At 38.0% G+C, this 16,972-nt stretch overlaps 1 protein-coding gene across 3 annotated transcripts in view; it reads right to left on the reverse strand.

Moving 5' to 3' along the window:
• Positions 1–1,326: 1,326 nt before the first annotated feature.
• Positions 1,327–16,972, reverse strand: part of ppp2r2ba (protein phosphatase 2, regulatory subunit B, beta a) — a 53,149-nt gene continuing 37,503 nt past the window's right edge. For all 3 annotated transcript variants that reach the window (XM_089135019.1, XM_039649214.2, XM_039649216.2), the window contains 8 exons: positions 12,914–13,011; positions 11,011–11,176; positions 10,451–10,563; positions 6,307–6,484; positions 5,958–6,122; positions 3,591–3,760; positions 3,115–3,206; positions 1,327–2,988 (listed from right to left, as the gene is read on the reverse strand). In XM_089135019.1, coding sequence (XP_088991145.1) covers positions 2,709–2,988; positions 3,115–3,206; positions 3,591–3,760; positions 5,958–6,122; positions 6,307–6,484; positions 10,451–10,563; positions 11,011–11,176; positions 12,914–13,011 — 1,262 coding nt within the window. In that variant the 3' untranslated portion in view covers positions 1,327–2,708. The remainder of the gene's footprint in view (positions 2,989–3,114; positions 3,207–3,590; positions 3,761–5,957; positions 6,123–6,306; positions 6,485–10,450; positions 10,564–11,010; positions 11,177–12,913; positions 13,012–16,972) is intronic.

A 16,972-nucleotide genomic window follows, 5' to 3' on the forward strand; every position in this document is an offset into this window, starting at 1 on the left:
GTTGAGTAAGAGTAAAAAAGTATCCAATGAAAAAACGACTCAAATAGCTATCATATAGGTCTATATATGTTATTATTTAGATTTTGTTTTTATTTAAATTACTATTATCATTTAGGCTATCTTTACCACAAAAACATAATAGACAGACGAGCATTATTTCTGGCATATGTAACCCTGTTACGTTTTCAAGCTGTTTTCAGTAACTTACGTGTTCCCACCACGCATGCACGTCACTGCGCAATACACACAAACTACCGCGGGATGGCGTTTGTTCATTTCATAAACTTGAACAATTGTAGCTTATTTGATTTAATGTATAAAAATATATGTGTATGTCCAAAAAACTGGTAATGTCATGTAATGAAATGGAATCGAATCCAAAAGTCCAGTGGAATCATTCATTCACAGTAGGCCATACGAAGATATTCACATAATAAAAATCTTCATCGCTGGCTAACAAAATTATGCATTTGCAGATTTGCTTTCACTCATCTGTACGCTTCCGATGTTCTTAGTTCTTCCTTTTACTACTCCGAGTGTGAAACAGCCAGGAAACCGCTTCAGACGATTCAGTGGGTGCAGGAAACTGAACAAATCATTCAAACCGTTTTGCGAACCGATTTAAACAGTTCTGCCCATAGACATCATGGTTCTGCCAACGTCTTTGAACAGAATCGACTCAAAAGAGTGATTCATTTGTGAATTAAGCATCGCTCTTGCCCCGAAAAAAGATACAGCGCGCTTGGAATAAACTACGCATTTAACAACATATTGCATTAAAATAAAGTAATTAGAAATGTACTCGAGTTAAAGTACCTACATTTAAATCTATAAATCTCTAATCTAATTAATCTAAATCTAAATCTCTTAAAAGTACAATTTCTCAAAAAAAAAAATATACATAATTAAATTTAGCCTAATCTGTTACTGCCCACCTCTTCTAATCTGCTGCCAAATATATTCGGCAACTTTTAGTGTTCTTGTTACATGTTACATACCATTGCCTTGTAAGTTGGCCTACATTTTGCATAATGGCATGCAACTAACCTCATCCAAACCCATATCTTACCCTAACCTTAGTAAGAACACTTTTAATTAAAATACTTAAATATACAATTAAACCGTAACAATGACACCTAAAGTTTAACCAACATTTGTTTTGTGCTCTTCAGAGGAAAAAAAAGTAATGGCTTTGGAACAACGTGGGTAAGTAAATTGCGGAATTATTCATTCTTTGAATTTGATTGATACGAGTGTCTCGTGAACTGTCACATGAGGGCGCCATTGTTTAATTCACGTGTGGTGAAAAGGAGAGCAGGAAACAGCTTTATTTCAACTTCCTTTTCGTTTCTTTTTATTTAAACGAATTGCATTAAACATAAAGACTGCATGGCAAATATTTGGGTGTAGATACATTCTGAGCTATAAAACTTTGTTTCATTAAGAAGTTTACAACTGAAGTTTTTATTCTTCAGAAGATTATTGGTTAATTTGTACATAATAAAATTCCCTGATATCATTTAACCTTCACGTCATGTATAGGCTACATCATGATACCGGCATTCCTGTCATCCTCAGGCCAAAGTAACTGAATGATGATGTTTTAACAGTCTCAGACAGATGCAGCAGAAACCATGTAAAAAAATGACATCTGATTGTTACAGGTTCATTTGATGGTGCGGGACATATATTTTCTTCATTGGCTCATTATAGATGACAAGTTGCATGCAATACGGCAATACTTTTCACCCAGCACGGCACTGAAGAATAAAAAAACAGGGTATACTGTCATGTATAAGTCATGAGCATACTGACTATAATGCAGAATTCAAGTACTTCAATTCTGTGTACTGTAAAATCATGTCGCTGCAATTCTTTCCCCTTCTTACACAAAGATATTCTTCACATTTCTTGTAAAAACATTCACACTTCACAACCCAAATACCACCCTTCCAAAAGCCCTCCCACCCACCAGCCTCCCCAGTACCCACATACGAAAAGAAGGCACCACAGCTTATTAATGGTTACATCAAAATAAGAGGACAACATGGAATGACAAGACATAACCAATGGGATTGACTTTTACTTCAGGGCTCCATTCAAGAGGGCCAATCAGGACACTAAATGCTGTGATTCCATCCACAGATTGTTTGTCTCAACACTACAATCAGCGCAAAGTAACAGTCTTAGTCTGTTACGGATCAGTCAGACACTTCGGAGGAAGTCGGGGGGCATTGTGTTTCAAAGGAAATGAAAATCCATAGTTTTTTGTAAGTAAAGGCACCCCTTTGATTCTGATGCCAGGATGTCAGCGGAGGCCCGTCTTATTCAAGGTTTGTTTTTGCCTTATAAAAAATTCTTCATATCATTTTGATGAAAATGCAAATTTCTCCAGATTTAGGACGTTTCAGGTATTTTCTTCCAGCAGAGGAATGAATAAATACGATAAATAAACTAGAGTTCGTGGAAGAGGAAATGCAGATACTTAATAGTGGAAGAATGATTGAGCAGGGCAGGATGCTTGTTCACGAAAGTCTGGGAGCATCCTTGCACAACATGGCCTTCTTCTCCAGCATCATCTGTTCATACTTCTCCCCACATCATAGGTAACATCATGTTTCTCATCACAAAACACACCCTGCAATATCCAGCTGGGCTACAGCTTTTTCTTGCTCTTTTAAGGAACATGTGGAGGTGGTACAGTTGTGCTAGTTGACCTTATCCTGGAATATGTAAAGGTTATTGGTGGCTGCCACAGCGATGATGTTCTCATAAGGGTGCCATGCGGTGTGGAGAATTTTCTTGCTGAAGTCCAGGCTGTCCACACTGATTTCATCTTTGCGGCGCTTTCCTCCCACACACACCTTACGAGGTTTCAGGATTGCCCGAGGCTTGCTGTTCTCCCGGGACGCCTCCAGTGTCACATCACGCTTCGTATTTCGGTCGAACATTCGGAAGAAGTTGTTGTAGGAACCAGTCATTATCACGCTGGAAATAGAACAAAATGAAAAATCAACAATATTTTTTTTTTTACATTTTTGTAACTGTACACTGATTTACCATTCACAATAAGACCAGGATGTGCATCAAAGTAAAGCTGTGTAAAACACTGACCTGTCTGATCCATTCCAAACACATTCAAATTTGTCGAAGATGCAGTCATTCTCATACAGCGAGCAGAGCTTACTTCTTAGGTAATCATGTACCTGGTGGAGAAAACGATGACCATTTTTGTGACACCGGTTATGAAAAAATCTTCTCTTATTAGACAATGCATGATTTTTAAAGACCCCATGATGTTGTTTTATTTTCCAGACCGTTGGTGGAAGAAGTCCCACTTTGTGCCTATCGGGTCAATAAATTAAGACACCGAAGACATCAGTGAAGTGTGATTTGCTACTTGCTATTGCTGAGTGAAGGTATTTTATAATTTGAGGGAGATGACCTTCTCATTCTAGAGGGCATTTTATTTTCCTGACTCAATATTACATGTACTAAAAGTTTTTATTTGTCTTCTTTTAGGAGCACACCAGCATATAGATGAATTCAAAGATAGTCAATACTTCGTTAAATGCAATGAAGTGCCTTACCTGATAGGTTTCCAGTGGTTTGCTCTCCATGTTCAGATCCCAGACCTTTACTGTCAGGTAGTCACGTGTCATCAGGTACCGCCCACTGTGGCTAAATTTAACATCTGAGATGGAGGAGATGATTTCGGAGAAAAAGGAACGATTGCTTGGGTCTTCTGGCTCCTCAAAAACTAGAAATAAAATAAAGTAAAGGATCAGAACATGTCCTGTCCACACTGAATATCCCATCTCGCTCAGAAATGTGTCGCATTAAAGAAGTCAAATAGATTGCGAGTGCTGTTTCATGTTGGATTTGATAACAAGCGACTGGTCAAAGAAAGTTTTTCTGAATCAGCTTCACCAATTGCTGCACAGCACATGATAAATCTGCCCGGCTCGCTAGGGAAATAATACGCCTGTCAGAGTAGAGAAACAGATTTTTATCATCTACTATCGATTATCCCCTCACTGTTTTGTTGACTTAGTTGTGGATTATCCTGTGATGTGTCGGCAGGCATCTACACGCGGATGAAAAAACATGAGCAGAGGGGGAGGAAACAGATCAATGCTTGCGGGGATATTTGGGCACTGGTGGACTGCAGGTGTTTGTCATGAGTGTGCCTTGTCACATCGTGAGCCTGTCCACCTGCAGTCTTGCTGGGTGTCATTCAGAGGGGGCTAATGAGTCCTCTGGGGAGTGATATGAGGGGATACACAACCCTCCGCCCAGACTCGGAGCCCTGCTGGGCTTGGTTAGCATCCCCCGCCTGCCACCGCAGATTGATTTTTAAGAATATTCTCTGGGATGTCTGGAAGATTTATTAGTGTGGATGGAAGGAGCAGCACACACTATGCGCTAGAGAAGACATTGAGGAGGTCTTTCCTGAGGCAAACTGGCAGATCTGCCTGCTGTGAGATCATGTACCAGGGAAAAAATTGACAGATGTGTGTATAATTTAGGTCAGTGTGGTTCTGGAGATACAAACCAAGACAGCTAAAACGCAAGCCCTCACAGTTGTTACTCCCTCCAGCAAATCTGGCCTTTTAAAATTCAGCAGCAGTATGTAAATGTCTATTCAACAGGATGCGAACGCATGGACCAGTAAGCACGTCGATGAAGCTAAGGCAATGACCGAATTCTTTGAGCGGTGAGAAAACTATAGGCATTGCTGTCTTCTCTTTGAGCATTGATTTTTATGCCAAGCTTAAATGTCAATGCATTCAATCTGATCAAGGTGTTTCCCACCTTAAACTGGAGACCCGAGCATCTATGATTTAAGAAATGGAAATCTGTCAATTTGTGGTTATCAATCCAGCCATGTGCAGCCACTGTATATCATCAGTATAGGTTCATCAGTCTCCATTGTGTCCAATCCCCAAATGAAATTAGCCAGTTAAGCTCAAGGAGACGCAATCATATTAAAAATTAGCATAATCCTCACCTCCAACGCCCTCGCCCTAGGTGGAAGAGAGGCTAATCCCTGTCATGGCGTATGTACTGTCTGTGCTCTCTAGAGACAACAGTGTTTCTAGAGCTATACTGCCCCATCCATATGTAATATTACAATAAATGTTGGTAGGAAAAAGTAAGCTCGCATTTAAACTGGGACAAAAATGTCTGCAACATGTTAATGGCCTCCGAGAAGCTGAGTAGTGGTGTTTGCTGTTACCTAACTATTGGGGGTTTGTTCAGATCCTTAATCCTAAATATTATATGTTGGTGCATTCTGCACCATTTGTGCCAGAGACATGAATGGTACCTTAAATCCTAGTATGGCGATTAGATGTGTGCTGCCCCTTTTCTAAGCAATCGCCCCTTGTTTGTTTGTTTTTTATGTCAATTGTCACAAAGTCTGAGATTTCAATATGAACTCAAATATTTCTCATCAAATTCCATAATGCAAATTACCTGAGCTAAGCTATTCACATTCACTTTATAAGTGTACACTACCATTCAAAAGTTTGGGGTTAGTAAAGTCTTTTTAAAGGAAGTCTCTTATGCTCAACCAGGGCTGCATGTATTTGATCATAAGCACAGTAATATTGTGAAATGTTATTAGAATAAAATAACTCTTTTTCTATTTGAATATATTTTATAATGTAATTTAACTTCCATTTTATTGCAGATATTTTGCACCAATTCGCAACTTTGAAACATACAAAATGCTAATTGGTGCTCAGGAAACATTTCTTATCAATGTTGAAAACAATCGTGCCGCTTAATATTTTTCAAAGTAACACTCTGAATGTCTTTGCTGTCACTTTTGATAAATGTAATGCATCCTTGCTGAATGAATGATTAATTTCTTTAAACCCAAAACTTGATTGTGTATTTCAACAATTGTCTCATTGATGTCTTTTTTTTCCTTTAGGGTTGCACTGACTCACATTTCGAGTGGTTGTCACAGAGCGCTGATGCCCTCATGTCACACAGACGTATGGAGCCTTTACTGCTACTGTAGACGAAGGTGTTGCACTGGTGTGGGTGAAACTCTGCTGCCGTTATCACCTCCGTCAACTCCTCCATGTTTGCTGGCTTGATGTCTACAATGTCTGAAAAAGCAGCTCAGGAACACTTGCAGGTCTAGTAGTAGCAGCACAATGAATCATGAATAATAAGCAAATGGGTTTTAGGTTGACAACTAAATGGTTTGCGATTGTGCCGGGCCTAGTCCTGAAGGAAACTTTCCTTTTCTAAAACATATTTCTGTCAGATTTAATGACCTACAAAGGATACTGAAGCTTCTGTTTGTGATCTCCAGGTTCCACAGGTTGATCCTCAAGTCATCGGTGGACATGAAGGTCTCGTAGTCACTGTTGACAGAGATAGAGTTGATGTGGTACGTGTGCGCATTGGAAAACACTCTCCGAGGCATGGCCTCAACCATGAGGTCCATGGGCTGCAGTACTGGCACCTGAAGAAATGAAAAGACAGAAAAAAAAGTAAGAATCTGCTGCAACAATTACAACAGCCATAACAAAGTCCCTTTTTTTAAAAGACTGTTGGTCATATGACCACATCAGCAAGAACTGGGACATAAATAATAAACCACGACTTAAACAATGCTGAATTGAACAGCAGGTCACAACAGTTAAGCTTATTTTAGTTTTATGGATGTTTGCATTAGCTTTGGGGTCATATGCTAGCACACTCCAAAAAGTTAACAAAATTAATTAGCACCAAAAACATTGACACATTTTGCATTATACAAATATGTGTTCTCTCTAGAAAGAGAATGTCATACTTCCCTTTCATAATAAATGAATTTGGCTACTATTTACTTCCTTTCCCAAACATCAGTTGCAAAGAAAGTGACTATTTTATTAATTTTAAAAGTGTCCTTCACAGTACAAGCCAACTGAAATGCAAACTAAAGGCCATTGACTACATGCATTAACATAGGAATGGAATCTTAACTTCTCAAATGATTTCATGGGGGGTTTAATAATTGCTATAACTAATTAAAAATGCATGATTAACCTTTTTTAGAGTTCTATTTTGCTCTCGCATCTAAGTGGGGCTAATGACCATTATGATGGTGCTCAATGTGTGTTTGGCATTTGTGAGCTGGAACCATCCGGCGGGACACGTTTATAAGAGTCCACTGTATTGCACTTCCTGCTGTTAGCGGGCGCCCAGAACAGCACCAGCGCTCCACCCGCAGGTCTTAATTGCATATGCAGATGTGAGCTGTTTAACTGACGCTGATGTTTAGAGACAGCATATGTCATCCCAAAAGAGAGTCACTCATTACCACATCACAGAAGCACCTCTGCCTTGAGTGAGACGCATTCAAATCAATCCTTAGCTCTGAAATTACTCTTCAGTTTTTTTAACCACTATTATAATGTTGCATTCAAATGCAGAGCTAAATGATTCTGTGGTTGCTTTAAGAGGGGGATATGTATATCAGGATGGTTTGATTTAGCTGTGTGCATAAATTAGCATTTGATGTGCTGTTTGTTTGACACGCTGACAGATTTATGTGTCATTATTTTATTAATCTCAGCATAACATGGCACATCCATGACCATCTGATGCATGTTTTCATGAGTCAGGGTTCAATGTCTTAGGAAGAACTAGTCAATGGATTAGCCAGGTTATCATCAACACTTTAAAAAGAGGAGGCACTTAAATCAGATGAGCTGAACCATTATGCCAGACAACAACACTTTGATTTTGTGATTCTAGAAGTTTCAAGAACCGTATGTTCTAGAGTAGTTATTGAGACATGCATATATATTTTCATCTTAGCGATATAATCCAATTAGATTGCTTAAATATAATAAAACCGTTTAAATTATTTTAAGGCATCGGAGTTAGCTAAATGGTTGAGAACCACCGCTTTAAAGGTGCGTCGCGCAAGTCTCTGAGTTTTTGCTGAACTACGCCCCCTGTGGCAACAAGCGAAACTACAACCAGAGGTGTGCACGCTCATGGACCACACGCACGTCTTACGCTTGCACTGTTTATAACCAAAGGAGCATCAGCCGCACAAATCTTTTGTTTACAGTCATGATGTCTTCAGAGGTAATAAAGTTATAAATCTGCAAGTCATTTTAAATATATGAAATGACTGAAAAATATATGAATATATATTTTATATGTTTATATATTTTATTTTTATACTATATATATAAATATATGAAATATATGAAATGAAAGGCATTTAAGTAAATTACACTTATGTGCGAGGGGAAAACAGGTAGTAGAAAACTTCAGTTTTTGTTTCCATGTATCTCCATGTTGAACTGTTTTATGTGTTTACTGTATCCACTTATTATTGTATTATTATGGATACACATTCATGAACAATATAAGTTATTCATTTGTGTAGGATGCCGTTTGAGCCCTAGAGCAGACCGGAGATCTCTCCATTTGTTGAAAGCCTTCCCGATGTTGACGCTTGTCTTATTCCGACGCCTGGCACTAGACAAACGCTATATTTTCTTTGTCTTACGTGGAGTTTGCGTTTGGGTTTGGAATGAACTACAAGCCGGTCTCTTTGAATCCATCTTCTACTTTTGTGGAAAGTTGACTAAAGTTTTGTCGCTCGAGTTGTCTTCGCTGATACGGAGAATGGCGGCGAATACACAAACCTGCCAGACATAGCCAGGCGAGCGTGAACGCGCATGACGTCACGCCCAGTCTCAAACCCCCTCCCGAATCCCTCTTATTTATTTTACTGTACCGGATTATAGAGGAAATCGCAGTGATCAGAGAAGGGCTCATTCAGCCCATCAGGCGATTGTTTAAGCATGTATGGGTTAGAAAAACGGCTATTTTTAACATGAAATGTTGCACAATGCACCTTTAACTGTCAGTTAGATGATAGTGGGTGATTTTTAGCCAGAATAAGCTGGAATCATACCATTACTCATATGTCTTGCGCTACAGGAATTTGTCCTTTTCTTTATGTATAAAATAACTGGGAATCTAAGGAGATCCCTCTGTATCTAATGTCTCCTGAGAGAAAATAACTTCCTGTGCCAAATTTAGCAGTCAGACAGTAGTTCAAAGAGTAAACGGATCACGCAGGAGAAAAGGAGAGAGTGAAAGACCATGATAAAGATAATAAAACATGTTTATTATCTACCGCTAAGACAGGCAGCGGGGGTGGGGGATTAGCCAACACCTAGCTTTCCGTTTTTATGGTACAGCATTAGTACAGACAGCATTAGTAGGTCAAATAGCACAAGAATCCATTTTGATTTGCTGTATTGTTATAAAAGGTCAGGTACCCGCTGTCTTTAAATGGCACGTCACCTCATGGACTGTAGAAACCGGTCCACAGCGAACCTTAGGGGTAAAATCGTATACTGAGACAAGAGTAAGATCACCGCGCTGACAATGGTGACTGCCAGAACACATGACGTTTGTGTCTCATCCTTCCCCTCCTCCCTCCACGATAAATCCGTCTCCACATCTCCACCGCACATACATTTCACGGTCCAAATGGGATTGCCGCCCGCTCCATGCCATCACCCTGGTGTCAGTCTAATCTTCTGCCCGGACAGACAATGGTGGAGGAGTGGAGTGCTTTAATCCATTAGGCCATGGAGCAGAAAACAGACACCGCACCAAACATTAATGGGTACTCGGGAGTCGCGCCCTCTTTGTATCTGTATTCAATTTGGAGGGATGAGGGGAGAACGAGTGAGAAGGAGGAATGATTGTGAGGCCCTTCACTGCACATTATCATCTCTCTTTGTCCTTGCTGTTTGATTATGAATGAATGGCTTTTGGTCGCTGACAGCTCATCGTTTGTCAGCTTCATGTGAGAATTTGAGCGAACAGCAGCAACTCCTCAAAGCGTTAATGAGAACACGCACCAGAAGGTTTATAATAAACCTCTGACTTCTTGGTTGAGGATTCAGTGGAAGATGAAATGCAACTGTTCAGCGATGTGCCATTCCAGCTTAAAAACAAGATTCGACACAAGCTAACTACATACGTTACTGTCAGCTAAACGGCTGAAATACTTAGACATGTTCTTCAAAGGTTTCTTAAGATACACTCCTGAAAATCCGAGTCATGTTAAAATTTGAAATCCAAGAAATTATATTATGCAGCCTATTTTAAAGACCATTCATATTTTCTGTAGTGTTACATAATTTTCATAAAAATTAAGGAGATTCTGATGAAATTTAAATGAATTATAAATTATAAATAGGCTTCATGTTTTTTACGTAAAATATATTTTATTTTTATTCAATTTTGTCCGAATCATCCTTAGGTGTTCTGACATATCTAATGAGCAAATTTGGAGTATCCATATTAAACAAATGTGCTTGTCTTTTTTTTTGATTTTTGATTTTTTGATTCTTTTTTTTTTTTTTTTTTGTGAATTTGCAGGTGGTGTTAATACAAGCATGCTGACCCGTAATGAGGTGATGGTGGACGGGTCTCTGATTCTTCCATCTTCATCCTTGAGGTTATATCCCTCCGGTCTCTTATCCCGCTCACTGATCTTCCACAGTTTCACAGTTTTATCTGAAAATAAACAGTTACACACAGCTTCAGTATACAATTTGGAGGAAGCAAAACATGATAAAAGGAGGAGAAATTAAGAGAAAGAAGAAAACAAAAAGGTAGGCAGTGAGAAATTTAAGAGTCTGTGGAACACAATCTGGCAAATGGCTGGAAAATATCCAGCACCAACTGAGTATATAAACCGTAGCCATACCATCTGAACATGGGGAGATGTATGATGTCATTGGAGGACTTACTGTTCCAACAATCTTTCGTTGAAATTGCAGGAGCTATTATAATTAAATATTAATGTTTGGACTTCACTGACTTTCAAATATCTTCTTTTGTGTTCCACACAAGAGTCAGTCATACAGGTTTGGAACAATGTGAGGATGAGTCAACGATAGCAGACGCTTATTTTGGGGGAACTATTATACTTTTTGCACTGAGATCTCAAACGTCACTCACCATTGGTGGAGAGCAGGAAGTAGGCAGCGTTCTGCTGAGGCAGCCAGCGTATCTTATTGATCTTCTCCTCGATCTCTAAACTCTTCAGGTAGTCAAACTCCGGCTCGTGACTCTGAAACGTGCTGTAAACATTATACTCCCCACGTCTGTGAGGCTGGTTCTTGCTCTGTGGGTGAGAAGAAAAGAGATTTCATCAATCTAGGATGTTTGTTCAGTTGCAAAGACCAACATAGCTCACTTGTTTTGTTATGCTCATATAGGTATTTGTGGCGAGCAGGACGAAGCCGGTGGAGTGATTGATAATGAGCGGCTCTGCAGAATGACTAAATAATCTAATTAGCTGAAAATAATATAATAAATTAACTTGGAAGAGACGGGATGTGTGGAATTTTGTTAATAATGAGCATTGAGATTAATTGAAATCTACAGGGCTTTCTGCTGGTGAATATAATATAATGTGCTGCTGATTCTGTTAACGGTTAATTGCAGGTTTCCTGGTCTCAGTTGGACTATTACATTTAATGCATTCGCGATCAATGACAACATGGAAATAAGGACGTTTTTACGTTGGAACCATCAAAATCAATAATTGTGAAAACCACTCATGCAGTTAAATTAAAGTAAACAGAGAACGGTCCCTCTCTAGAGGGGGTTATGCGAGTGTGTGTGTGTAGCGTTTTGGGCATGTTCGTATGTGTCTGGATTTGCTGACAGCATGCTATCTATTTTACAGGCAGATTAAACTGAAAAGAAAAGCCCTCCTTCATCGTTGAGGAGTACCTAATATTTCCAATGAGTAGCAATGTACCTCGACCAAACATTAATTTGCTCTTTTAATGTCTCATGGTATTGTACACACAGCTTTACGGTTGCACTGTTCTAAACGACTAACCCTCTCAGTGAATATGGTTCATTTGGACATATTTTTTATTTGAATGAATAAATAAAAGTGTCGCTAATTTGGCATTTTAGGCGTTTTAGAGCTAAATATTTACAATGAATACAGGACACTTGTCATTGATGTTGTTTTTAAAATGTAAATAAAATAGCTAAATCAATGACCTCACAAACTGGTTTAGGATGAATTTAATGCAGAGTATTTTAGTAAAAGAAAATTGTGTGCATACAGTATAGATATAAGTGTACCCCTTAACTGTATTTAACCTAAGTTAAATGAATCTGTTACTGCTGTATGCTTTTTTTAACTGAATTATGTGTCATTTATTTTTGTATTTTTGTCAAGTTGTGTATATAGTAGTATTTTGTGTAAATGATGCTGTCATCCTAATTGAGGTTTTTCAAAAATTCGAATTGTTTTTTTTTCCTAAAAATATAACTCTGATTAAATTAAATATAATTGTATAATTATTTATCTATATAAAAATATATAGTTCTCTTGTTTCCAAACAGGTTTGGTTATGACTTCCAATATGTGGAGAAAAAAAAAAAAAACGTATTTTTTGTTCCACAGTAGAAATAAAGTCATACAGGTTAGGAACGACAATAGTACATGGTGACGAGATTTTCATTTTGGGTGACCTATGCCTTTAAGTTGCTTCAGTGTACTTAGTTACTCATTGTTAGCAGCCTGTAGTGCATCAACCCTCTAATTCTAAAGAAGCTTCCCCAAAACTGTTTGCTGTTTAATGAATAAACACGATATGAAAGCTTCACGTCTGAACATGTGCACCTGAGGTTTATCGAGACCTCACCTGTGTTACCATTGTGTCTATTGAAACCTTGTTCAAAGCCACAGGAAGTTGTTACAGGGTGCGACCCTGTGGTTTTTGCTCACACAGTAAGAGAAGTACAGATTAGATTGACCTGCTGAGTGACATCTTTTTTTTTTCTTTTTTACAGGGATGAATGGATGATGTGAAATTATTTCATGGTTTCGTCTTACCTCTTGCTCCCTTTGGAAAACCACAACTCTTCCTCCCTTGTCTCCCGTGGCCAAGAGCTCTCCGGTAGAGTTGAACTCCACAGTAGAGATGATGTCAGCTGCAACACAACACAAGAGAGCCTTTATGTATACAATCCTTACCACTCTTTCTAAGGGATAATTTACAGTGAGCTGGTCATTATCATAAAGTAAACCACAATGATTGATCTTGTATGTCACTTAAGAGGTTTATTTGGTGATTAATGACTGGCTCTCTGTACGTTAAACCACTTATTACACAGCTACATATTGATTTGAGAGTAAACTATTTTATTATGCAAGAAGAAAGAGACCATGGAGAAATATAAAACGTCTAGGAAATTGGTTAATTATACAGCTTAGTTTTCTAAAACATATTTAACCACATAATTCTGCAATTGATCAATCAGAATCCAGTAAGAGAGCTGTGTATTAAGTTAATATACACAACAAAGCCCTCACTCCAGAGGCTGCTAATAATAAGTCTTAAATGATATTTATCGAGACCTCATCTGTGTGTCTATTGAAACCTTGTTCAAAGCCACAGGAAGTCTTCGAACTAATTATAAGTCGTCGAACAACACGCGTAATATGCAAGTGTATTCACTATTGACATGTTGCAAAAAAAAAAAAAATTGTTAACACTTTACTTGAAGGGGTGTGCATGAGATTGACATGATACCTTCATAACCATGACATGACATGTGTCTTGAATATGAAGTAAGGTTTTTAGGCATGTTTATGACAAATGTCACAGTGTCTTTCGCTCAGTAATAACAATTTGAATGCAAATATGACATTGTTTAATATGTCTTTGTTATGACATCTTGACATAAACCATAATATCATAACCTGTTAAATTAAGTTAAACTGTCATGTTGGTTTTGACATTGGCTGTCATGAGACCATTATAACTCATGAATGTTTTTCGTGACCTCAACTACAGTGGTACTAATTGAATTTGTCATTAAAAAGTTATAATGGCTTCATGACAGCCAATGTCAAAACTAACCACCTGACAGTTTAATGTAATATTAACCAATAAAGCTAGGTGGTTTCTTAAGTTTGATAATTAATCTGCTATGTCACGTTTATGAAAGGTTGTGTCTTAGTAATGTTAAGCTGTCATGACAAAGACAAAGGTTATGATGTATTGGTTTATGACAAAGACATCTCAAACAATCTCATATTTGCATTAAAAATGTCATAACTGAGCGAATGACACTTAATGACAGTTGTCATAAACATGCATAAAATTTCCTTCATATTCATAACATATGTCATGTCATGATTATGAAGGTGTCATTTTAGTCTTATGCACACCCCTTTAAGTGAAGTGTTCCCAAAAAGCTTTAAGAAATTGAAAACTAATGACATGTTTGGCATCATGTCATCAGACCTTGTGTGGACATCTTGAAACCATATAAATGCAAAATTGACTTCTGAACTTGAAAGTCAATGAGATTTGAGAACTGCAATGAAGGAACAGATTATCGATTTCTAACATCATAAATACGTCTATTTTCTTCACACACAGCTATGAGCCCTGACAGCGTGCCGTGAACATTCAGCAAAACCTCATACATAGAAAAAAAGAAAGTCACACAGGTCTGGAAAGACATGAAGGTAAGTAAATGATTTTTTTTGGTGAACTATTCCATTAAAATAATGTATAATCATGAGTTATTCTTATGTCTACCATTCTTATAAAAAGATGATGTTAGGTAGGGTTGGGTATCGAGAATCGAGTATCGATTGGAACCGAGACTAACTTTTCGTTTTTCCCGGAATCGTTCAAAAGTTAAAATTTCGATTCCTAGTTTCGATATTCACAGTCCGCCGAGCGGAAGAAGAAACCGCTGAACAACACCAACGAAGAAGCGTCTACCGGAAGTGTTGGCATAACCGCGCGAGTCGAACATGAGTAGCTTATGTCGGCGATCCAAAGTGTGGCTTCACTTTTCTAAAAATAACGAAATCTCGGCAAAATGCAAAATTTGTGACAACAGGAGTATTTGTGACAGGTATTTCCTTCAGAAAGGTTTATTTCCTTCAGAAAGGCCGTTGGTTAGCAAGGTTAGCTAAACTTTTTTGACCCTGCCTCTTAAAAGAATCGGAATCGAGAATCGTTAGGAACCGGAATCGAAACAAGGAATCGGAATCGGAATCAGAATCGTTCAAATTCAAATGATACCCAACCCTAATGTTAGGAATGTACATGAAATATATTCAGATATCCGGGCTATTGTGTTCTGCGATACCAGAATACAATAAATGATAAGCTTTTATTATTGTCGCTTTTATTAATCACAGCAGAATTAAGAGCTACAGTGGCTAGAAATGCTTTAGTTTGTCAAACATGTGATTGGTCGAAAAACAGTAATAAGTCCTCCATCTAAATTCGCATATGTTAAATCTGCATATTATGTTAAATCCTTGTCTCTTTTAATAATGTTAAGCTGTCGATACCGACTGGAAGAAATGCGCTGTGTTCTAGTGGCACACATTTGTGAGAGAAAGGTTAAAAGAGACTTAGGAAAAGTTTGTGCATACAAATACATAAAATAATCCCCAAAAATCATGTTTAGCAGAAGATTAAATACTTATGGAATCCCTGCATCAGACCAAAGGGCTGAAATAACATTACGTGCACTTGAACAGATAAAGAGAGCAAGAGCTGTCGTTCCCGCAGCATGAAGAGCTCAGAAATCTCCACCCTCCACAGAGAGCCTACGCTCCCCTCCTCCGACTATCCTTCCTTCCATTCATTATCATCTGACACAGAAATACACAACATCCTTCACGTTCAACGCTAAATCCACGGGATTCACCGCCGAGGACAGAAACTGCCTCATAATTTACATACGACAGGATTAACTCGAGACATCCAATAAATCAGCTTCTAGAAAGATTGATTTTAATGCTGGTACACACAGAAAAGATAAGCAAGTCTTTCATCTTTTCTAGGCGTACAATACAAAAAAGAGCAATTCAGTGATGGATTGTTTTCAACCAAAATTTTCTGAACCTGTTACTATCTGTAGCAGAGTTTCCTACCTTTCATAAATCTTCCAAGATGCATTTCTTTGAAGGGTGATCAGCTAAAAACAGTAGATTACATTGCGGGATTGTTCTGCAAACAGACAATGCTTTCGTAGATGTTGCGTATTTATCCGTTAATGAAATACAAAGGGGTCGAGATGTAACAAGTAGGAAAACGTGCTTCAAATGTATTTATTTTTTGAGAACCCACACACGCAATTTATTGCTTGCTGAATTGAAAACAGGAGGAAGTGGTTGCCATGGAGACCCCTTCCATTACTGTTGTGCCACATTTGACTGGAAGACTTTGCTGTGTGTGTTAAACAGCCCGAATGCGTGGCTTACAGCGTCGGATGCCGGTCAATGGCACAGTGGGGGAGAGACTGAGAAAATTAAGTCTATTTTTGAACATGGCTGCTGTGCTGAATATTGAAATACTGCTGAAACCGTCCTGAAGTATTGTAAAAATGGCTGCAGACCAGTGTGATTTATTCACAATGGTACATTGTTTCACATTATATTTCTATAATGTATGTTTAGGTTTATTTTGTCTATTTATATTTCATTTTAATTTCATATTGAATTATATGGATGGAAACCCTGGTGAAAAATAAATATGCCAAAATGTATTTTAAAATGTCTAAGTATGCTACAAATACATGTACATATTCATGCACTTAATATAAATACCCTGCAATTGTAGTTTGATACTATTATATACCTAAACTCTGCTAATTGGAACAACTAATTCCAAGTGTATTGTTGCACTGTTAATCTATAACTGGATGGATGGATGGATGGATGGATGGATGGAAAGATGGATAGAAGGATGGATAGAAGGATGGATACATAGATTATTATTATGAAATGTATTGGACAGTGTAATGTTGCATTGTTAATTCATAACTGGATGGATTGATGGATGGATGGATGGATGGATGGAAGGATGGATTGATTATTATTATAAAATATATTGGACAGTGTAATGTTGCAACTGGA

The sequence above is a fragment of the Pimephales promelas genome, chromosome 9, assembly GCF_988280905.1.
Source record: "Pimephales promelas chromosome 9, fPimPro1.hap1.1, whole genome shotgun sequence".
NCBI lineage: Eukaryota > Metazoa > Chordata > Actinopteri > Cypriniformes > Leuciscidae > Pimephales > Pimephales promelas.